Source organism: Tenrec ecaudatus, chromosome 18, assembly GCF_050624435.1.
Source record: "Tenrec ecaudatus isolate mTenEca1 chromosome 18, mTenEca1.hap1, whole genome shotgun sequence".
NCBI lineage: Eukaryota > Metazoa > Chordata > Mammalia > Afrosoricida > Tenrecidae > Tenrec > Tenrec ecaudatus.
Window position 1 is genome coordinate 58,110,348 of NC_134547.1, and position 26,968 is coordinate 58,137,315.

General features: G+C 60.3%; 2 protein-coding genes across 5 annotated transcripts in view; one reads left to right on the forward strand and one right to left on the reverse strand.

Moving 5' to 3' along the window:
• The first annotated feature begins 1,781 nt into the window (after nt 1-1,781).
• Nucleotides 1,782-11,506, forward strand: PLEKHG4 (pleckstrin homology and RhoGEF domain containing G4). 4 transcript variants are annotated; one of them, XM_075537221.1, is made up of 23 exons: nt 1,783-1,962; nt 2,323-2,374; nt 3,359-3,950; nt 4,298-4,393; nt 4,474-4,597; nt 4,676-4,769; nt 4,851-4,925; nt 5,009-5,125; nt 5,271-5,369; nt 5,457-5,605; nt 5,741-5,879; nt 5,971-6,087; nt 7,300-7,482; nt 7,648-8,150; nt 8,227-8,473; nt 9,049-9,138; nt 9,221-9,442; nt 9,605-9,775; nt 9,848-10,025; nt 10,234-10,350; nt 10,464-10,697; nt 10,778-10,865; nt 10,982-11,506. In XM_075537221.1, exons 3-23 carry the CDS (start codon nt 3,461-3,463, stop codon nt 11,064-11,066), a joined length of 3,618 nt encoding a protein of 1,205 aa, XP_075393336.1. In that variant the 5' UTR covers nt 1,783-1,962; nt 2,323-2,374; nt 3,359-3,460; the 3' UTR covers nt 11,067-11,506. The 4 variants fall into 4 exon arrangements, with proteins under 4 accessions (XP_075393339.1, XP_075393336.1, XP_075393338.1 ...); XM_075537223.1 differs by having other exon boundaries at nt 1,787-1,890; XM_075537224.1 differs by lacking the exon at nt 5,009-5,125 and having other exon boundaries at nt 1,782-1,962.
• Nucleotides 11,507-11,588: 82 nt separating this feature from the next.
• The window catches only part of KCTD19 (potassium channel tetramerization domain containing 19), a 31,042-nt gene continuing 15,662 nt past the window's right edge, over nt 11,589-26,968 (reverse strand). The window contains exons 5-18 of the mRNA XM_075536722.1: nt 23,112-23,262; nt 22,151-22,342; nt 20,943-21,074; nt 19,097-19,307; nt 17,636-17,796; nt 16,368-16,471; nt 15,754-15,896; nt 15,472-15,555; nt 15,193-15,307; nt 14,180-14,771; nt 12,956-13,147; nt 12,727-12,881; nt 12,382-12,483; nt 11,589-11,702 (exon numbers count right to left, since the gene is read on the reverse strand). Of these exons, the coding sequence (XP_075392837.1) occupies nt 11,589-11,702; nt 12,382-12,483; nt 12,727-12,881; nt 12,956-13,147; nt 14,180-14,771; nt 15,193-15,307; nt 15,472-15,555; nt 15,754-15,896; nt 16,368-16,471; nt 17,636-17,796; nt 19,097-19,307; nt 20,943-21,074; nt 22,151-22,342; nt 23,112-23,262 (2,448 nt within the window). The remainder of the gene's footprint in view (nt 11,703-12,381; nt 12,484-12,726; nt 12,882-12,955; nt 13,148-14,179; nt 14,772-15,192; nt 15,308-15,471; nt 15,556-15,753; nt 15,897-16,367; nt 16,472-17,635; nt 17,797-19,096; nt 19,308-20,942; nt 21,075-22,150; nt 22,343-23,111; nt 23,263-26,968) is intronic.

Sequence of the window (26,968 nt, forward strand, 5' to 3'; positions counted from 1 at the left end):
GAGTCACAGGTAGGGTGTGTGTAGTCAGAGGTAGGGTGTGTGTGTGTGTACATGAGGGAATGACCACCAGTACCAGCAGGCGGTGCTGGGGAGAGGTGGGGACCCTGTACATTTCTGGAGATGCCCAGGAGCCAGAGGTGGTGGTGGCGAAAGCAGTCATGCCCTTTCAGGTGCCCGAGTGTAGCTGGAGGGTGGCTGGGGGAGGAGAAAATCTGGAGATGGACGACGTGTGCGGGAAGTGGGGGTGGGAGGACCTCTGCCCGTGAGTCCAGAGGACATGGCCAGGCTGGAGCTGGGCACAGCAGATGCTAGAGAGGACAGGCCACCAGTCCCAGGCCTTAGTCTCAGACTCCCCGAGAGGCTGCCAGGCAGAGAGGGCAGGTCAGAGTCAGGCTGACTGGGGAAGGAGGCAGGTGAGTGGCAGGAGCCAGTCAGGAGCTCACCCTGGGAGCGAGCAGAGCATCACTCTGGGATGGGTGGGGAAGACTTGCTGATGAAGGCAATGCTGCCTCCCCGGTGGGGAACCCACTGCCCTTGGATTCCAACTCATGATCATAGCGACACAAAAGGACAGGGTTGAACTGCTCCCTGGGGTTTCCAAGGCTGTAAATCTTTAGGAGAGCAGGCTGCCTTTCTCCCATGGAGTGGCTGGCGGAGTTTGAACCGCTGAACATGCAGTTCGTAGTCCACTTGTGACCCACCATGCTCCCAGGTCAACTGCTTTCTAGGTCTTGGAGGAGGGGGGCATGGGCATTCTAAGAAGGGCAATGTGACACAAGACTTGTCAGGTATTGGTTTGCCAGGCTAACCGCTCACTGTTGGGTGCTGGACAGGAAGGCAGGCCTCCAGATGCCAGATGGAAGGGCCCAGGAACGCCGTACGGAGGGACCCAGACTCGAGTAAGGCCACAGATGGAAAATCTGAAGTATTGTCACGAACACTGTTGGGACCCCAGGGGGCCAGGTGTCTCATCACAGAGCCCTCCCCCCCACCCTTTATTTCTGACTGCTGCCTGGTGCCAAGGGCGAGGGAGGCTGAGGGCTGTTAGGGGCAGGGGCAGGAGAGCAGGCCGACCCTGTGCATGATCTCAGTGGAAAAGGCTGTTGTGTGCAGATGCTCCTGCCAGGAGAACCGCAGAGAGGGGCCCCATGAGTCACATCTCAGTCTTGCAAGCTCAGCCCACAGAGTCGACTGTGGTCGGCTGGCCGGGCCAGCTCTGGGCCCAGTCCCCTGCTGCTGTCCCAACCCGGCCTCAGCCCGTCTGCCCCATTGCTAAGTGCAGCTTTCCTGCCCCAGAGCCAAATACCCTGCAGCTGTCTGCCCGGGAACTGGTCTCCATTTGCACCTCTGGTTCACCTTAGCTCACTGAGTGGGGGGTGGTGTCTCTCAGGGAGGGGGTCTGGGTCCCAGTCTGAGCCCCTTCTGCATCAGTCCTGTGGACACCACATCGTGTCTGTTTTCATGAGGTGGAGACCTGGGCCCGGCCCTGCCTCTGTCCCAGGGCCCCTGTGCCTATTTCCATCAGCCTGTGCCAGGGAGCCCACATCAGCTATGGCCTCTGGCTCTGGGAGGAGTGTGTGTGTGTGTGTGTGTGTGTGTGTCCCTGTTGGCTCTTAGGGCTCCCAGGGGGGCCTGCCAGTGGACAGTCATGAAGGGAGAGGGAGGGGGAGCAGGAGATGGTGACTCAAGGGGGTGGCTCTGGCAGAGCTGGGAGGGCTAGGGGGGGTCCAGTTGCTGACTGTAGCTCAGAGGAGGGGAGGGCACTTGGGCTGGGGGGTGAGCTGGAATGAGACACGGAGGCTCCTTTCTTGAAGTGAGACCAGGTTGTGAAGGAGGCTCCTGGGTAGCACCCCTACGAGTGTGGACTCTGCCTGCTGACATGGGTGCTGGGTGAGGGTGCTGTTGGCCCCACAGTGCCTGTTCCGCTTATCCTGCAGCAGCCACCCTGGGCTCTTGAAGGAGGTGCCTGTCTTAGAGCCAAAGGAAGCCATTATCCCCACTGTCACCTCCCCCTCGGCTGGCTCTGCCAGGATCTGGACTTTGCGCGGGGCATAGCGCCTTCTCCTGGCCACCCCGCCAACTTTCCCACAGCCTCCCACAAAACTGGGGGACTGTCAGGCCAGGCTGGGTGCCCTTAAGGGACCCCAAAATCTTAGAACGGAGAAGGCTCTGACCAGTCATTTATCCAAGTGACTTCACCAGTGTGGAGAGTGAAGGGGGGAGGAGGGCTAGAAGCTGCACCGCCCACGCGGGCAGCCAGTGGGCAATGTGGCACCCCATGGTGGGCAGGCCAGGCAGAAGGAATGGCTTTCTCTTTCATAGGTGAGCAGGGTGAAGTTCAAAGAGAAGAGCTTTGTGGGAGCTCTCCCAGCAGGTAAGTGCTGGAGTGCCTCTGGACTGGGCTTTGGATGTTGGGTGGATGGGGTGGTGAAAAGGGTCAGCCCAGCCCCCCTAGCCTCCCTGCCCCTCCCCCAGGCTCCATTCCATCGTGAGCCCCCCTGAGTCTCATGGTGCCTGCGCTCGCTGTCTGAAAGGAAGATGGAGGCTGCAGTCGCCCCCTCCCTCCATGAAGATGCTCCTAGCAGCTCTGAACTCGGCGGGGGGTGGGGGCAGGTTCTCACTCTAGGAGCTCCCCGGCGATCTTGAACCCACATCTGACTGGATGTGGGGGCCATGAGGGGAAAGGGGGCTTTAGCTGGTCCTCGTTGTTTGAGTGGGCATCCGCTCCACGGCGGCGGGTATGTCTTGCTGAAGGAGGCTGGTCATTGCCCCGGCCCAGTGGGCACCAAGCCTCCCCGGGGCGCCTTCTAGAGCGGAAGCCCCTGCAAGCTCTCGGGCCCACCCACGAGCCCCTACCTACACCGCCGTCCCCAGCGGAAGACCAGTGTCCACGGGTGGCACGGCCAGGGCTCGCTGCCCCTTTCCAGCGACGGGGAAGCCGAGGTGGAACGTGGAAAGGCGGCGAGCCCCGCGGGGAGGTGGGTGGAGCCGGGCCGCCGCCATCCGTCGGGACGCGCGCGGGGCTGCGGCCGCGGCCTCCGGCCTCCAGGGGGCGCTGCGGCGCGGCGCGGCGTCTCTGCGCCAGGAGGCGGCGCTCGTGGGCGCCGGGCGGGCCGCGCTGTACCCGCCGTCGAGGCCGCGGGCAGACGCTCCGTTCGAGGGCTCCCTTTGTCCCCGGTTCCCCGCGGCGTGTCAGGCCGGGCGGGAGCCGGGCGAAGGCGGCGGGAGCGGGCGCACGCGGTGCTGTCGCGCCCAGGTCGGTGCGGGGACCCGTGGGCAGGGGCCCGCCCAGCGTGGCCGGACGTGCGACCCCCACGTGCGCGCGGACGGCGGTGCCTGATGGGCTCCTCGCCCCCAGGTCTGCGCAGTGCCCACCAGCGTTGCCCGGGGAAGAGGCCTGTCTACCCAGCCATCTTCACCGCGCTTGGCCCTGAGCAGGCCCATCCTCAGGGAGGGGTGGATGGAACGCTCCCTGGAGACCGGGGAGGAGGCCCGGGACTCCCGGGGCCATGCCACCGACTGGAGATTCGCAGTGTGTAGTTTCACGGAGGCCTGGGATGAGGAGGTGCCCACCCCCTGCAGGGAGGCTAAGGACCCCAGCGCCCCAAGTCCACCCTCAGGGCAAGCTCAGGGGGAAGGGCTACCAGGCAGCCCTCTGTCTGGGGCCCTTCAGACACTCCCAGAACTGGTGGCTGCAGATGGGAGCCGGGATGGCCCTCATGGTGCAGGCGGACAACGGGAGGAGCCAGCCCTGCCAGGGATGGAGAGGCCTGCTGGCCCCGTGTCCTCCCACCTCAACCTGGGAGAGGGTGGGAGTGTCACCCAAGGGGCAGACTTGACAAGGGAACCGGCTGCAGATAAGATAGTGGAAGCCAGCGTGGGCCCTGAGGACTTGGACAGAGACCCTGTGGACCCTTTGCCAGAGACGCCATTGGAGCTGCAGGAGACAGGTGAGCCAGGCTGGAGCACACAGAGACGGCCAGGAAGCAACTCCGGCTGCTGGAAGGGGTTCATGCAACATGGGACGCTCCACCCCTGTTCATGGGAGCCCTGGTGATGCTGTTGGGTAAGGGTTGGACTGCTAACCACAAGGTCAGCGGTTCAGACTCACCAGGCACTCCACAGGAGAAAGAGGAGGCTGTCTGCTCCCATAAAGATTTACTGCCTCAGAAGCCCTGAATGGGATGAGAATTTGAGTCAAATTGATGGCCCTGGTGGGTGGACTGACTCTACTGCCTCTAGGGCAGGACCTTTGGGCAGGTGGCCCAATGCTGACCCACCAGTTTCCTTCTCCAAGATCCCACCAGTTCCAGTTCCCCCAAGCCCACGGACTGCCTCCTGGCCCAAGACCTGGATTTTGAGCTGTTGGCCAGTGCCATGGCCACCCTGCCAGGTAGTGGAGAAGGGACCAGAGGAGGTGGGGTCAGACCGACTTCACTGGGTGGGTGGGTGTTCACAGCCTCCTCCCCGCAGGAACTCGGGATGCAGAAGGCCGGGCGGTGCTGCTTCTGTGTGCCTACAGCCCAGCCTGGCTTCTCCCCAAGAGCAGCAGTCATGAGCTCGTCCGCCTCCTGCTCTACCTTCGGAACATCCCCAGGTTGAGGGAATGGGCCAGGGGATGCCACGGGGAGGTGCAGGGCCCTGGGGACCCATCCTGAATAAAGCCTGCCCCTAGGTCCGAAGTCCAGGCCCTGGGGCTGACCGTGCTGGTGGACGCCCGCCGTTGCTCCCCAACCACTTCCCTTTTCTGGGGGCTTAGCCAGCTGCAGGTGAGCACAGGATGGTGGCTGCCCCCACCTGGCCAGAGTTCTTCTGCAGTGCAGGCCAAGCTGAGCCCAGATTCCTTGCAGGAAGCTGCGCCAGGGTCCGTGCACCAGGTGCTGCTGATGGGAGAGATGCCGGAGGAGGTGCCCTCTGGGCTGCAGGTACCTCCAGAGGTGGGACAGAGGGGTGTGTGGCATTCCTGGCGACCACCTGGCCAAGGTCACATCACTGCCTTCTCCTACAGTTGGAGCAGGTCCTCTCTGACCAGAGCTTGCTGACACGCATCCCCACCCCAGGGCTGCCCGCTCCGCTGGGTGGAGGCCTGCATTACTGCCACCAGGCCTGGCTAGACTTCCGGATGGTCAGTGTGCTGGGTGGGCCAGGGTTGGGGGTGCAGGCAAGCTGGGCCTGCAGAGGTGCTGCCCTGGGCTGGGCTGAGCAGGGCAGAACTGGCTGCCGTGGCCTGGTGCTCAGGCTGCCTGGTTAGGCCTGCCTCCTGCTCACAGCACCTAGAAGCCCTGCTGCAGAACTGCCAGGCAACTTGTGACCTGCTCCAGAGGGCTGTCGAGAGCATGAAGGCGGAATCCCAGCCACAGGAGTCTGGGGTAATTGTCTCCTCCCCCAAACCCCCTCTGAGTGCACCCTGCCTCTCTCCTGCTCCACCCATGGCCACCCCCGCCTGTTGTCCTCAGGACGTGAACCAGCTGCTGCGGCAGGCACGCGTCCTGATGCAGCAGGTGCTGGACTCACCACGGCTGGCGTGGCTCCAGTGCCAGGGGGGCTTGGAGCTGGCCTGGCTGAAGCAGGAGTCCTCAGAGGCGGCCTTGAGCCCTGACTACAGGTGGGTGCTAACCCAGCCTTCAGACCTTGCCCCTGCCCAGCCCACAGCATCCCTGGCCAAGGCATCAGCACTGGGCCGGGGGTGGGGGGTGGGGGGGCTGAAGCAAGGGCCCTGAGCCTGTGTGCCCTGCACCAGGCCAGCAGTGGATGAGGCAGAGGTGCTGTACGGCCAAGTGGATGAACTGCTGCACCAACTGACCCGGCAGAGCAACCGGCGAGTCCAGGCTCTGGAGTTGGTTCAGACGCTGGAGACCCAGGAGGATGACCTCCGCCAGGTGGGTCTTCCCCGCCAGGCCAGGCCCTGCCCTGGATTTCAGGCCTGCTCCCACCTGGGCCTCCCACCATCTCCGGCTTGTGCTCCTCCAGGTTGAGGAGTGGCTGCAGCAGGTGGGCTGGCCAGCCCTGGAGGAGCCAGCCTCAGCGTCACTGGACCTGCTGCTCCAGGCCCTTGGCCCTTTCCAGACGCTGGACCAGGCTGCCCAGGTGAATGGGCACTTGTAGTCTCCACAGGGGTTGGGGATGGGGCCGGGGAGGCAGAGGGGTGAAAGCAGAGCCTCCCCACCCCCTGCTGTGCGCACTCTTGAGAACTGGCAGTCCAGCAGAGGAGGTCAGCTGGAATCAAGGGTCCCTGTCACACGTGTGTGTTTGCCAGCACAGGCCAGTGCTTAGGCGAGCAGCTCCACCAGAGGCTCTGCCGAATGTCACCTGACCCCAGGGGGCACTGGGGCAGGCGGTCTGGGGAAAACGCTTTAGAACAATGTTGGTTATGTTTCCGGTCCACAGTTTAGGAGAGGTTGGGGTCAACCAGGGCAAAGAGGGCTGGGACTGGGAAACTTTCTAGGCTGAAGGGGGTGGGTGCAACGGTCCTGTGAGAGGAGGCAGCGTGTGTACCCGAGGAGATACGAGGTGGCTAGGGAAGAGGCGATTCAGAGCAGGGGAAGGCCTGGCAGGTGTGCTGAGACTGGAGACATGTCCCGGGGTCAGATCCCTGGCCCTGCCAAGGGCTCTCCGATCCTGAGCGCAGGGGAAAGGTTTCAGGGAGAAAGCCCGGGATCACAGCCGAGGCCCAGCACAAGTGCCCTCCTTGCTGGGCCAATGATGACTTGGAGAATGGATGTAGCGAGTCCAGGTACAAATGTTGCTGGCTGTGGCCATGGATGTGATTGGGTGGTGGCACCCATGGGCGGAAGAGGACGGGAAAGGGAGTTCAGATGAACGAATGGGTGCTGTTCCTTGATGAGCGTGGCCAGGAGAGAAGTCGTGTGTGTGTGTGTGTGTGTGTGTGTGTGTGTGGTGTTGTCCTTAAGATGACTGAGGGAATGTAAGGGATGGTGGGGGTGGAGGGCTTGTGGAGATCCAGGGGGAGGTGGGGCAGGGGATCATCAGTACAAGGAGGTGGGCCTGTGGCCACACAAGTTCACCTTGGGATGGGGGTGTCAGGTGAGCCCCCAGAGGAGGAGCAGAAAAGTCAGGAGAGCAGGACGATGTCAGGAGCCCGGAGAGAGGACTGAGAACCGAAGGGAGCTGGGATGGAGCAGCAGTAGCTGCTGGTGACAGGACAGGCCTTTCTGTCTGTCTGTGGTGAGGATAGGAGGGGGAGAGAGCTTTGGGGCAGAGACTTGACTGTTGAAATCCATGTCAGTGAACAAGCCCGGGCCTGGGGGCTGGCCGGCTGAGCCCAGTCTCTGCCCCCAGGAGCAGATCAGGCGAGGGGAGAAGGCTTTGCAGCCACTGGCTGGCTGGCAGGAGGCTGACCTGGGCGCCCCTGGGGCCCGCTTCCTGGCTCTGCAAGCCCAGTTGACTGCATTCTCCAGGGCTTTGTCCCAGCGGCGCCAGCGACTGGCAGATGCTGAGAGGCTAGTGCATTTATTCAAGCAGGTGGGTGCGGGCCCCTGTCTGTCCCTGCCCTTGGCTGCAGGAGGCCAGAGGGCCTCCCCATTCGCTGTCCTCCTATGTCTGTCCTGTCCCAGGGGCTGTGGCCGGGCTGGTAGCCTGCGGGGTGAGCCAGGGCCTCGCCCTCAGCCCCTGGCCTTGGTGTTGCAGGCCTCAACGTGGGCCGAGGAGGGGCAGCGTGTGCTGGCAGAGCTGGAGCTGGAGTCCCCGGGCGTCGTGCTACAACAGCTGCAGCTGCACTGGACCAGGCACCCTGACCTGCCTCCTGCTCACTTCCGCAAGATGTGGGCCCTGGCCACAGGGCTGGGCTCAGAGGGCATCCGCCAGGAGTGTCGCTGGGCCTGGGCACGGTGCCAGGACACCTGGTTGGCACTGGACCAGAAGCTTGAGGCTGCTCTGAAGAAGCCCCCGGCGGGCAGCAGAAGCAGTCTGTGTGCCAGCAGGGAGCTTGCGGCCCCTGCCACCCCTCCCCTGAGGAAGGCCTACAGCTTTGATCGCAATCTGGGCCTGGGCCTCAGGGAGTCTGCCCACCACTGCCTCCATGCCACCACTGCAGCAGCCTGCCATGGACCAGAGGCTGGAGGTGGCATCCCTCCTGGGGTGTCCCCCGCTGAGCCTCTGCCAGGCAGCACTGACACCAGGAGTCCCAGCAGGTGCAGGCAGTGGGCAGGGCAAGGAGGGCAGTGGCCAATGGGGGCGCCCTGAGCCCTAACTCCTCCTTCCTGGCAGGCTACAGCTGGTTCTGGCAGAGCTGGTGTCCACAGAGCGGGAGTATGTCCGCGCCCTTGACTACACCCTGGAGAACTACTCCCCGGAGCTGGACCGGCCCGATGTGCCCCAGGGCCTCCGTGGCCAGCGAGCCCACCTCTTTGGCAACTTGGAGAAGCTACGGGACTTCCACCGCCATTTCTTCCTGCGGGAGCTGGAGGCCTGTACCCGGCACCCACCCCGAGTGGCCTACGCCTTCCTGCGCCATGTAAGCCCCTTGGGTCTCGAGACCCACAGCTGATTCTGCCCCCTCAGTGATGAGCTGTGGACACAGACATGGTGCTGGGCTGGGGCCTAGCTGTGGGTGAGACAGGCAAGGCTCCCGACCCTTTGGGTGTCAAAGCAGGAAGGACATTGCAATGACTGAGGGCATTCCCAGACTGGTAGCCTGGGCCGGGAGGGTGGGAGGGGCGTCTGCAGGAGCTGGCGGTGAGGGGCCGGCAGGGCAGTGCCCCACTTTGGGGAGCAGTTAGAGAAGGCATTTATTTGTGAGGAGGCCATTTGAGCCGAAGAATGGGAGTGTCCTATCACATCAGAAAGGAGGCACGGGGTGGCAGGATCGCGGCGGGGAGAGCCAGCCCTCGCTGAGTGGGCAGAGCAGGGATGACCGGGCTGAGTGACCTGCAGTCAGAAAGCCCCCTCAGAGCCATGAAGGGGCAGTCCAGGCTGGGCCCCAGGAGACCTGCTGGCACATGCCCTCTCATCAGACCTGTCTCTCCTGGGAGGCGTCTTGGTGGGCTCCAGCTGGGAGCAGGCCCCTCCCTCCCCCATCTGTCTCCACAGAGGGTGCAGTTCGGGATGTATGCACTCTACAGCAAGAACAAGCCTTGCTCTGACACCCTGATGACCAGCTACGGCCACGCTTTCTTCAAGGTAGGCAGACCAGGCCCTGGGGAGCAGGACATGGGGGTGGGGGTGGGCACTGTAGCCTCTGACGGCTCCCCTGCTCCTGCAGGATAAGCAACAAGCGCTGGGGGACCGCCTGGACCTGGCCTCGTACCTACTGAAGCCCATCCAGCGCATGGGCAAGTACGCCCTGCTGCTGCAGGAGCTGGCCCGGGCCTGCGGGGGGCCGGTGCCAGAGCTCGGGGCCCTGAGGGCCGCCCAGAGCCTCGTGCGCTTCCAGCTGCGACACGGCAACGACCTGCTGGCCATGGATGCCCTCCAGGGCTGCGACGTGAGTTCTCTCGGACTGCGCCCAGTCGGGTGCGGGGGGCTTGGGGGGCCGGTCGACCCTTCCAGGGCTGGGGTGTGAGTTGTCTGGGACTGCCAGCCTGTCAGGTGCGGGAGGGAGTTGTGGGAGCGGGCTGACCCCCACGGGCTCCGCCTCTCTCGGCAGGTGAACCTCAAGGAGCAGGGGCAGCTGGTGCGGCAGGATGAGTTCACGGTGCGCACTGGGCGACACCGGTCCCTGCGCCGCGTCTTCCTCTTTGAGGAGCTGCTGCTTTTCAGCAAGCCTCGCCACGGGCCCACTGGCATCGACACATTCACCTACAAGCGCTCCTTCAAGGTGAGCCCCTAACCTGGCCCTGGTCCTGCACCCTCGAGCTTTTTCAAGCTCCATGCTCCCCACCCCCACCAGATGGCGGACCTCGGCCTGACTGAGAGCTGTGGGGACGGCAACCTACGCTTTGAGATTTGGTTCCGCCGGCGCAAGGCCAGGGACACCTTTGTACTGCAGGCCACCAGCTCGGCCACCAAGGAGGCCTGGACCACCGACATCTCCCGCCTGCTCTGGAGGCAGGCCGTCCACAACAAGGGTGGGTCCCGTCCATCTGCACAGGGGCACCAGAAGGCAGCAGCCGCCAGCAGGGGGCGACCGTCGGCCAGGCTCTGACTGTCCCATCTTTACAAGTGGAGGTGGGAGGAGGGAGGCAGGGGCAGGACACACTCAGGCAGGGGGCCTGGGGCAGTCTCCTTTGAGCAGGGGGCAGGAGGGGGCCTACCTCACGCCCACTGTCCACCCAGAGGTACGCCTGGCCGAGATGGTGTCCATGGGTGTGGGGAACAAGCCCTTCTGGGACCTGGCGCCCAGCGAGGAGGCTATCAGCGATCGCACCATCAACTATGTCCTCAAGGGCCGAGGTAGAGGGCAGCCTTGGGTGGGGGTGGGGGGGGGGAGACCGGCAGGAGAGCCCTCCCAGGACCCGGCGGGCTGGGTGCCAGCCTGTCCCAAGCAGACCTTCTCTCTGACCCAGACGTTCGCTCTCGGGCCTCCATTGCTGTGGCTCCACTTGATGACAGCCCCTACCTGGGGGGCTCCGACCCACTTCCTGGAGACCCTGCCTCCTCCTCTGTGCTGGGGCCCCTCAACCTGCACCTCTACAGAGACCCAGCTCTTCAGGGCCTCCGCTGGCCACTGTATCCCCCCAACTTCCCCGAGGAAGCCGTCCTGGAGGCTGAGGCAGAGCTGGGCAGCCAGCCCTCTCTGAGTATGTCTGGGCTCTGGTGGGAGGCCACCGCCTGGGGCCTGCGCCTCCTGGCCAGCAGCCCACCCACCTGTCTTCCCTAGCGCCCGAGGACTCCGAGGTCTCGTCTCAGTGCCCGTCAGCCAGCGGCTCCAGTGGTTCCGACAGCAGCTGTGTGTCCGGCCAGGCCTCGTGAGTACCTCGCTCACAGCTCCTCCTCTGCCCCGCCTGGGTCTCTGCTGCCCTCCCGCAGGTGGAGACGAGCTGGGGTCAGCACCCTCAGCTGCAGGCCCCAACTGCCCCCACAGGTGTGAGCCCAGGCTCGAAGACGGGGGCCCCAGAGGATGGCTTTCCGCAGCTCACATGAGCAGCCCTGCCATCCCCCCTTCCTGATACGGGTGCCCTCTGGACAGACACACTGCAGGGCCTCTGCGAGCAAGTTGGAGTGCACCCACCACCTTCCCTTCTAAAGATGGCTGATGACACCCCTACCCCCACCCCATCCCCGTCCGTCCCTTGTCCCAGGCCCTCTTCTGGCGCCCCTCCCTCTCATGGCTTGAGCTGGGTTCCTCCGCCTGGGCTGACGGGGGTCCCAGGCAGGCTCTTCGCAGTTGCCTCTCAGCCCAACCCGTGGGTCGTGCCCCAGCTTAGCCCCATTTCTCCTGAGTCTGTTGGGTTATTGGGACTCCGTGCCCTTGGAATAGCTTTCACTTGGAGTTGTTGTTAAAACAGGCCTTTCTCGTTGGCAGGTCTCTGGCGCCTGGGAGAGGGAGTCAGGCCGCACTTGTGGTTAACACTTTATTTGTTTACAATAAAAAGTAGGTTGATGTGCACCTCGGGGCAGTCATGTGCTTTGTGGGAGGTTAAAAGGAAGGGCCCGTAAGGGGAGAGGTGGGCTGTCTGCAGGGCCGGCATCTAGCCCTCTTGTAGGTACTTGCTCAGGATGGAGTAGGAGACAGACCGAGACAGGCCCCTCTGGATGAGCAGGTCCACACAGCGGCCGTATTTCCGGGCAAAAGGCAGCGTGAGCTGGAAGGAAGACCTGTCTTAGCCTCAGCCACTGGCCACCTCACATAGGGTAGATGGGTGATGTTCTCAGCATCCTGCCTTCCCCCCGAGGCCTGTGGTTCCAAGGCCCAGGGACCTGTGCAGAGTGAACCAGGGGCCCAGCAGGCGGGTGTGCTACCCCTGGATGAGTGCAGTGAGGGCAGGAGGTTCTGGGACTCCTGACTGCTGGGGTGCCACCATGCTCCCTCTCCACCTACCGTGCCAAACCACAACCCCTAACCCCAAACGTGGCTTAAGGGATCCAGAGCTAGCCAACACGGCCATCCCTCTGTGCCCACCACTGGTCTGGGCAGCTCAGACTGGCGAGGGCTCAAGGGAGGCCATGGCTAAAAAGGTGGCGTGGGTCCCCCTGGTGGGGAAGGCCGGAAGCGACACCCCCTCCTCTCCCCATCCCCCCCTCACCCCCAGTCTGCTTCCCCAAGAGCAGACCCAGTGTGAGGGATGACGCACAGGGGGGACTCGGCAGTGGGAAACGACCTGGAATTGGGGGCTGGAAGACTGAGATCCAACATGGACGGATCCCCTCCTGCCTTCAGGACCCAGCCTGGACTCCTACCAGGGTTCCTGGGTAGCCCTGGCTCAGCTGGGGGCAGGCCCCTTAGGCTGCTGTGCCCAGGGGGGTGGGGCGGCAGGGCCTTACCTCCACCCAGCTGTACAGGCGCTCCTGGGTGTGCCGGTCATCCTTGAAGCCAGCGATGGCCAGCAGGTCCACCACGAATTGCTTCGGGCTCATGTGTAGACTCTGCAGAAAGCCCGTGGTCAGGCAGGGTCGGGGCAGCTGCCCAGCAAGCAGGAGCATGCAGCACCACACCTGGTCCCGCAGGAGTCCTCTGCTTGGAGGCAGGGACACCCCAAATCTTCCCCCGGACCGGGTTCACCCCAAGTGCAGCTGCCCTGCCTTCCTGCCACCCTTCTGCCCCTGCTTCCTCTGGTCTTGCTACATTTCCTTGGGGCACGGTGGAGGCCAGAGCCCTGTGTCACATACCCACAGGCGGTTGGCCAGGGACACCACCTTGGCTGTGACAGTTTTGGGGTCCTTTTGTCTGATGGAATCTAGGATGATGTCAGTCAGGAAGCGGTGACACTTCTGTGCGTAAAACATCTCTTCCCAAGACAGAGAGAAACTCAAGAATGTCACGTCTGTGGAGGAGAGAGAGTGGGCGTGGCCACAGCTGCCCTGGCTCTGGCCTGGGGGAGGGGGAAGGGGCACTCACCTCGGGGTTGGGGGCTGGCTGTGGGCGGCATGTTCCTGAGGTGGTCTATCTGTGTGGTGAACACGATGCTGTCTTCAAAGAACATGCAGGAGCCATCGCTGCCCACCACAGGGGGGTGGGTCACTTTCAGAATGACCCCCGTGTTGTCCACCTCAAGGACCTTAGGCAGGGGCTGCTCGTGAGCAGGGCTTTCTGGGAAAACACAACGTGGGAAGGGGTTTTTAAAGCTACCTCAACCCAAGCAATGGGGGCGTCTGGTGGCAGACCAGTCGTCAGCCACCCCACCCACCCTTCAGCTTCTCCCAGTGACACCCTGGGCTAAAGGTGGAGTCGCTGCGGCAGCTTGTGGACTTGAACGCTCCCAGGCTCTCCGAGGACCCAGGCTGCACGAGCACCTAGGGGGGCCGGCACCATTTCTGACGACGACGGGCTCTCTGGGGATTCTGGCCCTTGTCCACCGCTGGACAGAGCCTCAGGAGGCTCACAGCAGCCCCTCTAGGCAGGACCCAAGCCACCAACAAGAAACATGACAGGCTACCATGGGAGGACGTGGCAGGGACAGGACAGCTCAGCAGGGCCATTTTCAGCCCCTCTCTACCACCCCCTTCCCTTTCCCAGCTCAGTTCTGGAGATGCCCCTGTCTCCTGGGCTTCTCCCATGATGCCCCAACCTGACATTTCTCCGCCCCATCCCTTTTCTTATCCACCCCTCCCCCACCTCCTGCAGCGCCCCCCCCCCTCCCCCGTTCCAGGTCAGGCCTTACTTGGGCCTAGTCCTTTCCTCCTTCCTGTCACCGACCAGCCTGCTTCACCTGGTGGGAACTCAGCGATGTCTACTCTAAAGCTTCCTGGTCCTGCGGCCCTTCCTGCACTGCTGCAGCATGCCCCTCGGAATGCCTGCTTCACCTGGCCTGCTACTGTCCTGCGCGTAGGTGCCAGCCGAGCCCTGTTACCTCCTGTGAACTGTGGCCGCCTCCTGGACCACAGATAGCTCAGCTGTGTCTTCTCCCTGCCAACTCTCACCCCTGCTCCGTGTGCCCCCTGCCGAGGGAGCTGCTTTCCCCGTGCTCCTCTGGGCACCTCGTGATTGTGTCAGCCCCCAGCTGTACCAGCACCTGTCTGCTGCCCACAGGGAGCTGACATCCATGGTCACTGTCACCTTAGCCCAGGAGTGTGACTTGTCCCTTCAAGGTGGGACTGAGGTCCAGGACAGGGCAGGACTCACCCCTCTCCTTGGGCCTCTGCTTGCCCCAGTCTTTCAGGGGGATAGCTCTTCTTGTGGGCAAGTATGACTTAAAGGCTGGCTCTGATCCCTTGTCTTTGGCCCCTGCCTGCGGACCAGGGTCTTTTTCCAAGGCTAGGGGCTGAGCTTTCCAGGCAGCTGAGGTGCTGGGCTGGGAAGCAGCCCCACTTCTGGCGGGGGGCTGTGGGGTGGCCTCCCCCTCCGAGTTGCTTCGGGGGGCTGCCTGTGGCTGGAACTCCCACTGCTTGCAGTTGGCCATGTCCCATTCCCTCACCAGGGAGATGAGCTTCTGCATGGGCGTGACAGGGGGGTCTTTGGCTTCGGGTTTCTGCGTGAGGTTCATTGTGGCACTCTTCTTCTTGGGGGGGCTCTCAGGGTGGCACCCCCAGTGTCTGGGGTTGGCACACAGGCCAGGGCAGTGTGCGTAGGTGCTGGGGTTGCCGGCCCTCTTGGCACCCCGGCACAGGACACCAGCCCCCTCCACCTGGCTGGATCGGGTCAGGGTCCCCTTGGCCTTGTTCCATGGGGCCCTGTCACCGCAGTCCTGGAACTCCACAGGCAAGCAGGCTGTCGTCTGGGGGGAGAGGACACAGCAGCTCTGGGCAGGCATGCCTCTCCCGCCCCATGGGGCACCCTGTGAGCTCTGCTCGGTCTGAGGAGCGGCGATGCCCAGTCCAGGGGCTTCACACACCCACAGGAGCGAATACAGCCCAGACCGGCCCTAAGGTCCAGAAACTAGTGACCCCACCAGGATGGCACACCTCCCTCTCTGCCATCGAGAGAGTCCCTCTCATGGTGACCTTGCAGGGCAGGACGGAGCTGCCCTGGGGCTTTCTGGGACTGTAGCTCTTCATGGAAGTCGGGCCTCTTCATTCTCCCGCAAAGAGGACCTGCTTTTCCATCTCTCCGTGATGCTCAGGAGCTGGGGGGCTCTTGCCTGAGTCCTGATTTGCCGTCTCTCAGCACAAGGGCAAGCCAGAGAAGGCTGGCCTCACCTCTTTGGCTTCTCTGCCAAACTCCACCAGGGACCCGGGTCCTTCCGTCAGCACATGCAGCCTCCTGATGGGGAAAGCCCCTGCATGCTCAGATTCCTTCTCCTGGGTCCAAGACCTACAGACCCCAGGAGTGGGGGTTAGCGACCCGAAGCTGCTTCCATCAGCCCACTGGGTCAGGTCTACATTTGGGACCTAACTAGATGGGGGGGGGGCTATCTTGAAGGGTGTTGGTTAACGGATAGGTCAATCGTGGTGTCGGGTGCGGGGAGAGTTCCTTACTTGTACGCCTCACATTGGCCCAGGGCTTCAGAGAGGGCTGGGATCTGGTATTCCTCTACCTCCTGGCAGAAGAGGGGCCATTCCCTGCCAGCGACAAGGAGGTGCTGGCTGAGGCGGGTGGGGACCTGAGCCCCTAGAGCAGCCTTTGTGAGCCACAACCACCACCCTCAGCCCCCCACTCCCACCCCCGTCCCTGAAGTCACACACCGGTGCCTTCTCTGGTGGCAGAGGGTTGGAGTCGGCTTCAGAGCAGTGCTCCTAAGACCGGCTGGCCCCACTTACTTAAATTCGGATGGTAAGAACAGTTTTCCCAGCCTCAGGAAGTTGAGGACGTGCCGGAACATCTGTCCGTCACCGTGGACCAGCAGGGTCTGGCCGTAGGCGATCCAGTACACTCTCTGTGAGTTGGACAGCAGTTCTGGATACTGGGGGTGGGGGGCAACAGCAGACTCAGTTCACCGGAAGGGCCAGCTTTCTAGTGTGAGGCAGGCCAGTTTTCCCTCGCTGTGTTTTCAGGACCAGCCTAGGGCAGATTAGCTGTGGTTTCCACCTCCCTGCCTTCTCGCCCCAGGGAGCCACAGCGGGGAGCAGATATCCAGGGAGACACCCACTCGCCTCCCCTTCAGACTCTGCTAATTCCCAGGTTACCCTCCTGAGGTGGAACCCACCAGGCCTCCTAAGCCCCTCAGGGCTGAGCTCTCCCCAACCCAGACTTGGGAGCGCCTGCCTAGTGTGCGGCTCCTTCTCATTCAGTTCGTAGGACACAAGCTGGCTGGGCAGTGGCGCTGGGAGGAGGCCCTGGTTCTAAGCAGGTGGTGAAGACTGGGTGTGGTGGGGTGTGGTGGTGGGGTTATGTGCCAAGCTGGCGTGGGGGCAGTCAGCGGGGCCAGCAGTACCTTCAGCAGGGTCTGCAGTGTGGTCGCGTACCAGTGGCTCCCAACGTAAACCCTGATGATCTGCTGGGGCGAATGCACGGTGATGTCGGCTGTCCACTCATCATCTGTGGAGGCCAGGAAGAGGAAACTTGTCACACAGTCAGCAGGGGAGAGCAGGCCGGTCATGCTGGTCAAGAATACAGACCATCAAGACACAGAGTCTTGGTCAGTCCTATTGTACTGCCTACTCTTGAGAAGCCAGCAGACATCCCCAGCAGCACCAACCGCTCTAACTACTCACTGCCTGGTTTTTCAAGTTTGTTGTGAGATGGGGGATGAGGTGGGCTCAGCATAGCAGCTTTGGAGGTCCGCTGGTGACTCGGGGTGGGGATGGGGGGTAAAAGACCTCTAGAATCTTAACTTCCACGGTCGGTCGCTGCTCCTCCCTCACCCACCTCTCTCAGGGCTCCTGGCTCCAGGTGCCCTACATGTGCAACGGTTCACACGGCCACTCAGGTGCAGCCAGGAGCCTTCTGGGTAGGTGTGATTCTGGTCCGAACCCCTCATATCTATAGAGACTGACCCCCGCACAGGTCTGGGGCACAGGGGTCTGGGAAGTTGAGTGCAGCCCCCTGTTCTCCGATGTCTGGGAGTGGCTGCGCCAGATGGCAGGTTCATAGCTGGATTGCACAGCCACATGACAAGAGGCGCAGGGTCTCACGGCTCATTCCTGTGCCCCATGCTACCCCTGTCCGTGGATGGTAGGTGCTCAGTAAACCACGCTGAAGGTGCTGGCGGGTGGTCGTAATCAGACAAGAACTCGAACTTGTCTAGATGGAGAAGAGGCCACGGGCAGCTAGTGGATACGAGTCGAGTTCATGGGGAGCTGGGGAAGACAGCACTGATTTTGGACTCCAATCCCAATCCAGCTTGACGGCTAAGGGCTATTTGAGCAAGTCGCCTACTGCCCCTACTGCTGCCTCTGTTAAATTACGGCCTTCAGGACCCGACCCTCAGCAGGTGGTTTGGAGGCCCACATGAGCACAGCAGGTCAGCTCCTAGGGCCAGAGCAACATGTGTTGGGGGTGGGGGCTATGTATCCCCACATTGGGTAGTGGTCAAGCAGGTTGAATGTGCCCTGCTTGAGATTCCTTGTGGGCTTAAGGGGCAGACCCCACACATGCTGGTCTGGACCCCCTGCATTCCCCCAGACTTCCTGCTTCAGCAGTCCTCTCCACCCCCACCCCTTCCGCTGACACCACCTTCAAACCCAGAGCTTCCCCGACTACTGAGCACACCTGTGGGGGCCAAAGTCCTGGGTTCCAGGTGGGTCTTCAGAGCCACCTTCATGGGCTCGTAGGTGATATCCCTCTTGTCCAGGAAGGCACAGAGCTCATACACCTCAGAAATGGTCTCGGTCAAGGGCAGCCGGCAAGTCCCCAGCCAGTTCCTGCCCGGAGGAAAGCCCTGTCACCAAGGCGCTCAGCCCCGTGACCCCCTCCTACACCCCACCCACCCCGAGTCTCCAGTCTGGAAATGCTGCATGTCGGGGATGTCTTGCCAAGATACTGGCTCAAACTTGGCACCCCTGGCATTGAGTCCTTCATCTAACTGGCAGTCATGTAGGGAGGGAGGCCTGGATCCAGGCTGACACCTTTGGAACTGAACTTGACCTATTTCAGCAAAGTCACTGGGTCCTGTCTGGGTTCCAGAAGTCAGTGCGATATCTTCCTGTCTGATATCGGAGGGACAGCCTGCTGTGGTCCCAGGAGATTGCTGACACTCTGGGTGCCCAGGAAAGAGCGTGGGAGTCTGAAAACTAGCCCTGTCCTGGAGCCCTGTGGACCATCAGCCGGGGCACTCTGTGGGAGGGTGTGTCGAGGGGCATGCAGCCAGCAAGCCCCCATGACACTGCTCCCCAGCAGCCATCTTGCTCCACGTGGCCTAGGTCACTGCAGGCTCTGAGCTGACCCAACGGAGAAAGGGGCCTCAGAGCCGACCTCCACCAAGAATGGACCAAAGCCCCCTCACAGGTCGGAGGAAGACTGTTGCCTGGCGGGGAGCAGGCTATGTTTACAGGGCTTTCCACACCCCTAAAGAGTGACTGTCTTGGAAACCCACAGGGGCAGTTGGACCCTGTCCTATAGGGTCGCTGTGAATTGGGGTCGGCTCCACGGCAGTGAGTTTGGTTTGGTTTTTCGGATAGCAGAGGATTGAGAAACACATGGAGCTTCCCACCCTCTGTGTGAGAGGTCACAAAATGGCCATGTGGCCGACTCTCTCCCCAGACCCCAAGTTCACCCCTTAGACTTTGTGGCCCCATGAGAGCTGCCCCACTCCTCAGTGGGCTCATTTCCACCACAGGGAGTGATGGGGAGACCCTGGGGGGCAGTGCTCTGGGCTCCTGCACTGATGGGACATTTCTCCAGGAAGCCAGCCCTGGCTGTGCCTCTGTCCATCCAGCAAGTGCCCCAGGGTGGGTATTGCAGGATCTGCATTCCCCAGGAGGTGGAGGGGGCACCCAGCCCCTCAGGGTCATGGCCTGGTCCCCTGAGACCCAGAGCCAGGGAAACGGAGTGCACAGAGGAGCAGAGACAGGCCATCATCCTTTGAACCCAGAGGGCCCTGCCGATTTCCAACGGCACCAGCCCTCTCCTCTGAGGCGCTAACCCCACTGGGAGGTGGGGGGATGGCCAGGGGAGTGGCCACAGCAGCGAGTTTGCCCCAAGGATTCACGGCAAAGGCCTTACTTCACGTGCTGGAAGAGGACCCCGTTGCCTGTGATGAACAGTCGGCTCCCGTCCAGCGTGCTCTCCACGCGCAGCTGCCCCAGCGCCGAGTCCGGGTACTTGACCAGCAGACCGAGGGCCATCACGTAGAGGGGCTTCGCGGCCTGTGGGCCTGCTGTGCGACCGCCCTTCCCAGGGCTCGAGGGAGGGCAGGAGGCCCGGGAGCAACCACCTGTGCCAGGGAGACAGGGGTGACTGTAGCTGCAGGGAGGCTTCCCACTGTGGCCTTGACCTAGCCTTCAAGGAGCACCAGTAAGCCTCTCCACGGAGTTCATTCAGACTCATGCCAGCAGCAGCCGGCCTCCACTCGTTCCTGCTGAGCGGCTGCTGGGTTTGAACTGCCGGCCTTGCAGTTCTCAGGCCAACACCTCATGGCAGCAAGTTAGGATTCCCTTTCACAGTGCAAACTGGAGTCTGTTCAAAATCAGTAGGATGTTTGTTTGGAGGAAGATCGTCCTGAGGGAGGTGAGGCAGCAGGGCTCCTTTGCTGAAGCACTAAGCTTCAGAGGTTTGGGCTGGCCGGCCTGTCCCTTGGTCTTTCCAGGAGAAGAGATGGGCAAGCTCGGCGCAGAAGCCACTGGGAGGGGCAGGTGAGATCACCTTCTCAGGCTCCCAGGTGCCAGCACATACCACTCTGGGCAGACTTTCTCAGGGGACTGGGACGAGGGTGCTGGATTTCAGGCCAGGAGCATGCTTTCCCACCATGGGCAGTACCACAGAAAATGGGGTCACAGCCTAGTGGACGCTGCCCCACAGCCCCCAGGGCAAGCACACAGCCCAGGCACCTGCCTCAGAAGTGCTAGTTAGTTCTTTGCCCTAAACCACTGAGCAGGGCTGGGATAGCAGGTGAGTTCTGTCCGCCTCCAAGGCTCCTGGAGCAATCTGCAGAGCTGCACGTGTGTTTGGGGCATGATGCAGGCTTAAGGAGCCAGACCTGGTGCCAGCTCATCCTCACATTGACCTTGGGGGGTAGGCCCTGCTCCCCGCCACCCCCCCCCCACTGACCCAGGTTCTCTGAGGCACAGAAACCATTGGAGGGAGGGACTTGAACTCACTGTCCCTTAAGTGGATTTTAAGACCTTGTGTAGGCTGTCCCACCTAACCCTCCAATAGGACCGGAGGATCTGCTGGCCCAGGCTGGGAGCTGGCTAGGGCCTCATTCTACCTGCTCCCTTGGAACAACTGTCTGCTGAGGTGAAGCCAAGCTGTACTCTGGAGGCCACATGGCTGACCAGCTCCCTGTCCCGTGCAAATCAAACACTTGCAAGAGGAACAAGCTGGGGAGCAGGAAGCCCGGATTGGACTGGGGTCAGCAACAGGCAAAGACCACCGCAGGGATTGCAGAGTGCAGGGGCAAGGGGACTGGGGAGTGGACTGGCCAATTTGAAGAACTGCAGGGGGGGTGGGGGGAGTGCCCTCTAGCTGGGCTGGGCAGAGGAGGGTTGGGAGGGAGACAGGTGGACCTCCCTCCCCTGCCCTGGAAACCTGCCCACCAGCCCAGCCTCGCTCCTAGGATATTTCTGCCTGTTTCCCCACCCAGGTTGGCCTCCTCTCGGGCTGGGCTGGGCTGGGCTCAACTGGACTCCCTGTAGTCCTGGGGGGCTGCCTGCCACCCCGCTCAAAGTTAGGAGGCTGCACAGACATTCATCTTCTTGGATTCGAATCCAACTCAAACCCTAGCTTCTCCCATTGCCACTCAGAGCCCAGAGCTGTTGGGGGGAGGGATATGTCTGTCCTTGGGTTTTCCACCTTGAGCCCTGACTCCCTCAGGATGTCAAGGGGAGGCAGGGCTCCCCTGGGGACATACCCATGTTCACGCGGTACAACTTCACAGCTTCCGTGAGCTCGGGGATTTCCAGAAGCTCCACTTCTGCTTCTAAGACGTCTATGTTGGAGAAGTTATCTGGGAGTAAAAGCTTCTGGGAGCGGAGAAAATTCACTTGAAAGACAAAGAAAAGCAAGTGAGTTGAAGAGGCGATTTCTAAACTGACTGTAGGGCCAGGTGTTTGCCAGGATTTGAGGTCTGCAGCTTATTCTAAGTCTCTAAACAGACTGGGTTGGGTTAGATTAGCTTTAGCCGGCTGAGTTTCCAGGCGAGAGACCGCGGGTTACTCCTTTCCTGGGGCTGTGTCCGTGGGTGCGGCCTCCCGTGGGGCTGCCAAGCCAGGGCCCTCCTGGCTCAGCAAGCACCCTGGCCCTGAAACTTACCCTGTGAGCCTGGACCACCCAAGAGCAGATCATTGCAGGAGGAGGAGTTGTCTTGATGCTTGGGGCAGGGGCTGCGGGGGGGGGGGTGGGGGTGGGGGGGTGGGGGGCAGGTGGGGAAGGCAGGTGGCCAAGCCTGGGCCAAGCCTGGGCTGGCAGGTGGCACTGCCTGGACTGCAGTGTGGGAGGCAGACTTGGAGCCAATGGCAACATCCTGGGTGAATCAATTCGGAGACACAGAAGCACATCACGGGACAGCGTTCCAGGTGACTATGAACACGCACGGCTGGGGTGTCAGGGCAGGGGGGTCCTAGAACAACTGGGGCTGGACTGCAGCAGGGCAGTAGCAGCAGCTTAGAATTGGGGGTCAGTTCATAGGGCTCTCTGTGGGGGCCAGTTAGAGCAGGAGAGACGTTGTCTTCTGTCTGGGGTCCTCAGGCCAAGAGCCCGAGTTCCTTGGCCCACAGTGACAGGGACTGAGACCCAAGGGCCAAGTGGGTCTCTAAGGGCAGAGGAGAACCTGACTTTGGAGCCCAGCTTAAGACCCTTCTTCTGGGGTCCCTGAAGCCCCCTCAGGCCACTTCTCCCCGTATCCCCAGCTGTCCCAAGCTTCACAGAGGGGAGGCAACCCTGATTTCTGGAAACCTCTGGCACGTTTGCCCATGGAAGCCCCTGAAGCCCTGAGCATCCCACTCATCTTCTGTGGGGCCTGGGTTGGGAATAGGGATGGGAAGGGGTGGCTGGGCCCTGCCTCCCACTACTTGCTCCAGCCAGCAGCCCCCCCATCTCCCCCCAGGACAGAGCAGTCACCGATGAAGCGGAAGTCGCCGCACTCGCACTCGATCAGGGCCACGGTCTCAGCCAGCCACAGCAGGTTGTCCTCCGTCACCAGGCTCGGGTACTTGGCCACCAGGTGGAGGGGCAGGAAGTAGTAGTGAACCTCCTCTTCCGTGTCTAGCAGCGGCGTGTCCATGAGCCCCAAGGGCGCCTTATCGTGCAGGCCTGAAGGAAACAGTGTAGACGGCGTCACTCCTTCCGAGAGAGGCCAGGGGTGGGGGTCAGCGGGACTCTCACTGGCACGGAGACCCTAGAGGGACCGAGATGCCAGCCCAGACATGGTTCTGGCCAGGCGTCTCCCCCTTCTCTCTTTAGATGTAGTAGAAGGTTTGCAGGGGGGGGGGTCCGGGGGCGGGGGACACGACCATCTATTTTTTCTTCTACAGACTTCAAAGCATGGTGGGCCATCGTGTGGCATTTCCCCTCGTGGACCTAAGACGTGGAATTCACACTGGTGCCCCCTGTCAAACGAACCACCGTGACCTGCCTAAGAAATCGATGTTTGTGTTTCTCCTGGAAGCTTAAACCCCATCCATGATCGGGAATGCCTGCACCGGTGTCCCAGGAAGGCTAGTCTAGGCTGCAGGGCCCATCAGACAGGGATCATTTGGGGACATTCCTGTGAGGTGCTGAGTGGTGACTGCAAAGGGCGGTGGTGGAACGCGGTGACATCTTTCGGAGCTGAGGGGGGGTGAGGGGGGAGGGTGATGGAGTGTGGCCCAGCCTTGCCCAAGCAAAGCCAGCGTGCAATCACGGGCTGTGACAGCAACTGCTGGGTGGGCACCCGTCAGGGTACAAAGTCAAAGAGGATGGGAAAAAGGTACAGGGATCAGCCAGGCATCACCCAGAAATCGGGATGGTACCCATTCTCTGAGGGCGAGGAGGAGGAAGCTGGCCTGGCCTTTAGGAAGCGCCAGCTTGTCCCTGGCTGTACCTGTGAAGGCTGGGCTTTTAATAGGAAATTCTGAGGGTTTGCTGATACATTTCCACGTACGCCAGTAGTTCAAAGACGCTCTCTCGGCGACGGGGATGTCTGCAGGCCGCACACGGAGGTGGTGTTTTCCTTCCTTCAGGTTGTCCAGGGTCTGTTGGAAAAGGGAAGGGCGTTGCCTTGAACATGCTGAACCCAGTTGTTGTCTAGCACGAGGGGGACACGCCAGGAAAGAGAGTATGCGACTCAAGTGCCCTGAACTAAACCGAACCCACGACAAAAGGAGAAACGGGAGAAAAATTTGCTCCGTAAAGTGGCCGGCTGACAGCCTTCTGGTGGTTGTTATTGTGGTAACTAATAAGCACAACCTACAACGGGCCACTTTAACAGTGGACAAAGGAGGGCCCTTCATCAAGCTCTGAAGGGGGTGCAACCATCACTGCCATTTGTCCACCCAATCCTTCAACACCCCTGTGGTGGTGACATCATTTCATGTCGACTTGAAGAGATAAAAGTGTGGGGGCAGGGTCGGGCCTGTCAGTCAGGTCACAGCTTGATGGTGCCTCCTTGTGGGCGTGGCCCTCTCAGGAGGCGTGTCCTGGGAACTTCCCCCTCTCCCTGCCTTCACCTCCCTGATGAGGAGCCACTCTGAGAGACTTGGGCAAGTCCTGTGACACTGCCTCTGCCATCGGATCCACAAGACTTTGCACCTGGCCTGTGATCTTCCTGCATTCTGCATCACTGTGTGTGGCTGCATTGAGTCTGAAGAAGGACTTATGAACTATTATCGATTCTATGGACTTGAGTTGAACCGGGCTGGGATGTTTGCTTGATAATTACTTCTTAATATAAAGCTCACTCTTACACATGTACGAGTATCACTGAATTTGTTTCTCTGGTCAAACCAGCCTCATACAACCTCCAACATAAACTTGACACAGTAAGCAGTAATTTTTCCCATGGTAAAACTTCATCTGCTTTCTTGTCTCTACGGGTTTGTCTTGCCTATTCTAGACATTTGTGCAACCGCGGCCCTCTGCTGTGTGGACTTTTATGCCGGGTGTATTTCACTTAGCATAATGACTTTAAGGCGCATCCATGTTGTGACACAGACCAGAACATGACTCCTGTTTATGGAGGAATTACGTTCCATTGTCTGGATGTATGTTATTTATTTATTCACCTGCTGATGGGCACTTTTTTCTAGACTTTTTACTGTGAAGTGGGTGAAGGTTTACAAAGCGGATCCTCTTTCATTCAACAATTCAGCAGTCTTACGTTTAACAATGCATACCAAAAAACACCAATTCATACATGTTAATCTTCAACTCATCCCCCGCAATCCCCCATCCCGCCTCCTCCCTGAGATTCCTGATGCCGCTCCTCCTTCTTTGTTAACCCTCTGAACTTCATCGTTGGGCAAATGCAGCCTTAAGAACAATCTCAAATGGCCGATCACTCTAATGCAGGGGTGAGTTCGCTTCCAGACCTGACGGGTGATTAGGGGAGCCTGCCCGTCTCTACACCTCCTGGTCTCTTTTATGATTTGGGGTTTCACCTCCATAGACAGAGGCCCTCAGACTTGAGGGAGCAGGTGTCCCGGGTGGGCGGAGGCTGGAGTGAAGCCCTTCCACTAGGCAGGCTGCAGGACCCTGGCCCAGGGAGCTGGACTTCCAAAACCTTGCTGAGGGGCAAGTACTTCAACCTCAAGCCCATCTCTTCTGTTGCCGCTCTAGAAGAATGTTTTATTTCCTCTAGAAAGTTTTGGAGCTAGCAATCAAGTTAACCTTTTAATGTCACCATACAGTCAACTTTCTGCTCACGTGTCCTAATATAACACCTCCCATACAGTATGAACCTAGCGACACGGCTGAAGCTGCCTATGGGAATCTAGGACTCTGAGAAGAGCCCTCTCTGGTGGCCACAGCTATAAACTGCACCCACATAGCTGCTCAAGGTCTGCAGAAGGTGGACCAGAGTCGAGAATCTTTGATTTTTTTGTGTGTACTTTTTAAATTGTGAATTGGGTGGAGGTTTACAGAGCAGGTCCGTTTTCCATTCAGTAATTCATACACATTTCATTTCACTTCATGTCACTGACTGCAATCCCCACTGTAGGAAACTGGGAAATGGGAAGAGAGTGTATGCGGATGAACGCTTTAGTCTCATATTTTAAGAAGCCTGGCAGGCTGGATTTCTGGGGTGGGGGGAGGCCTTCCCCCTTGTGAGTTGGAGGTGAGTCCCAATCACATTCTCATAGATAATAGTGTTCCCCACTTTACCCTCCCATAATAGTGCTGCCTTAAAGGTCCCTCTCATAAGCACAGGGCTGATTGCTATCTAGCCAGCAGCTTTTACTATTGAGGCAGCCCTCGAGGCTCTGAAGACAGCCACTCCCCCTCACCTGCTCTTTTAGGAAGTCTGGGACCTTTAGGGTTAAGATACAGCCCTCTTTATTATGTTTGTGGCTACCTGGAATTAGGGGGCTTCCATAAGCTGTTGTTGGAAATAGAAATTCTCTCTCTCTGCGGGACCTAGCTCTGAAGTGATAGCAGCGGAGGAGATCCCTTGCATGCTTTGTCTTGTCTGATGTCTCTTTAATTGACCCCTGAATGACACAACTGCCCACTTGGACCCATCCAGTTGTGGGGGCTGGTACCCCACACCCCACCAGGTGACATCACTTATCCCCTTCTTTCCCTGTGTTTCCGGTCTCCAGTCCCCATCTTTCCTAACCCTTCTGAACTCCGTCCTTAGGTACATGTTGTCCTTTGGATCTTGTGACTGTTTATTCTAAGGCGTGTGCACCTCATGTGTGTTACTGTTCCCTTTATAGATGTGTCTATTGTGTTGTTGCTCTGTGAGCCACGGGGGTGAGTTAGTTCATTTCCAGCCCTGAAGGGTCACTAAGGACCATACATTCTCAGGGGTTCCACTGGTTTCTGCGTGGCCAGTAACCCCAATCTTCTTTATGGGGTTGAGTTCTTTCCACATTGGTCTCCCTCTCTACCCAGGCCCTGCTAATGGGACCCCTCCCTTTCTGAGCCTTTGGGAGTGGTGGCTGGGCCCCATCTAGCTCTTCTGCTCGCAGGGCCATGACGACTGGGGTTTGCAAGGCCCGATATGCCTTTGAATGAACAGTTTTCATGTGTCTTCAAGTTCCATCAGTCTTCTTCCGTCCTGACAGGGAGAGGGCAAGAGCTGCATCTTAGATGAATGCTCAGGACTTTTTAAAGCCCTCATCAGAGTGCAGGAGAATCTGCCCCCTTTGGGAGTCCCTTTGCTGGGGCCTTAAGCAACAGGGAAGTTGAGTGTGTGTGTGTATGTGTGTGTGTGTGTGTGTGTGTGTGTGTGCCCATGGAAGAACAGGTCACTGATCCATTTGAGAAATATTGTCGTGTTGCCACAATCAGACATGGTGCCTGGTCTCAGGAGCACTCAGCTTCATGGGGGGAAATAAGGCTTGGAAAGCCAACAAGACACTGGGATAAGAACCAGTGTCTGCGATGGAGTTTCGGGGCCTCCAGGAATCCTGGAGCTTCTTACTAGGCCTGAAAGGACACCAGGCTTTCTTGTTCAGCTTTGTTGCAAAGACGAGGCTGGATGTCTCTCAGCAGATGAGGTACAGCCTTAACTTGTTGAGGTCATGCAGCGGGAAATGGGGAGAACCGAGTTTCTGGACGGAAGAGGAGTTGCTGTCCAGTGAAGAGTCACATGGAGGCGTCAGGCAGGTCCTGAGAGGCGGGGACTTTCTGCACCAGGGAGTGGCTGGCATAGTGGGTGAGATGGAGGAAAATAACCTGGCAACGTTTGCGCTGAGGAGCAAAAGAGAGAAAAACATGCTTGTGCCCAGGAGGGAG

Excerpts from the sequence above, each read along its gene's own strand:
- PLEKHG4 (XM_075537221.1), top strand. The coding sequence starts at position 3,461 with ATGGAACGCTCCCTGGAGACCGGGGAGGAGGCCCGGGACTCCCGGGGC. Across the intron at positions 4,598-4,675 it reads TACCTTCGGAACATCCCCAG|GTCCGAAGTCCAGGCCCTGG; the intron begins GTTGAGGGAATG and ends GCCTGCCCCTAG. Across the intron at positions 9,443-9,604 it reads ATGCCCTCCAGGGCTGCGAC|GTGAACCTCAAGGAGCAGGG; the intron begins GTGAGTTCTCTC and ends CTCTCTCGGCAG.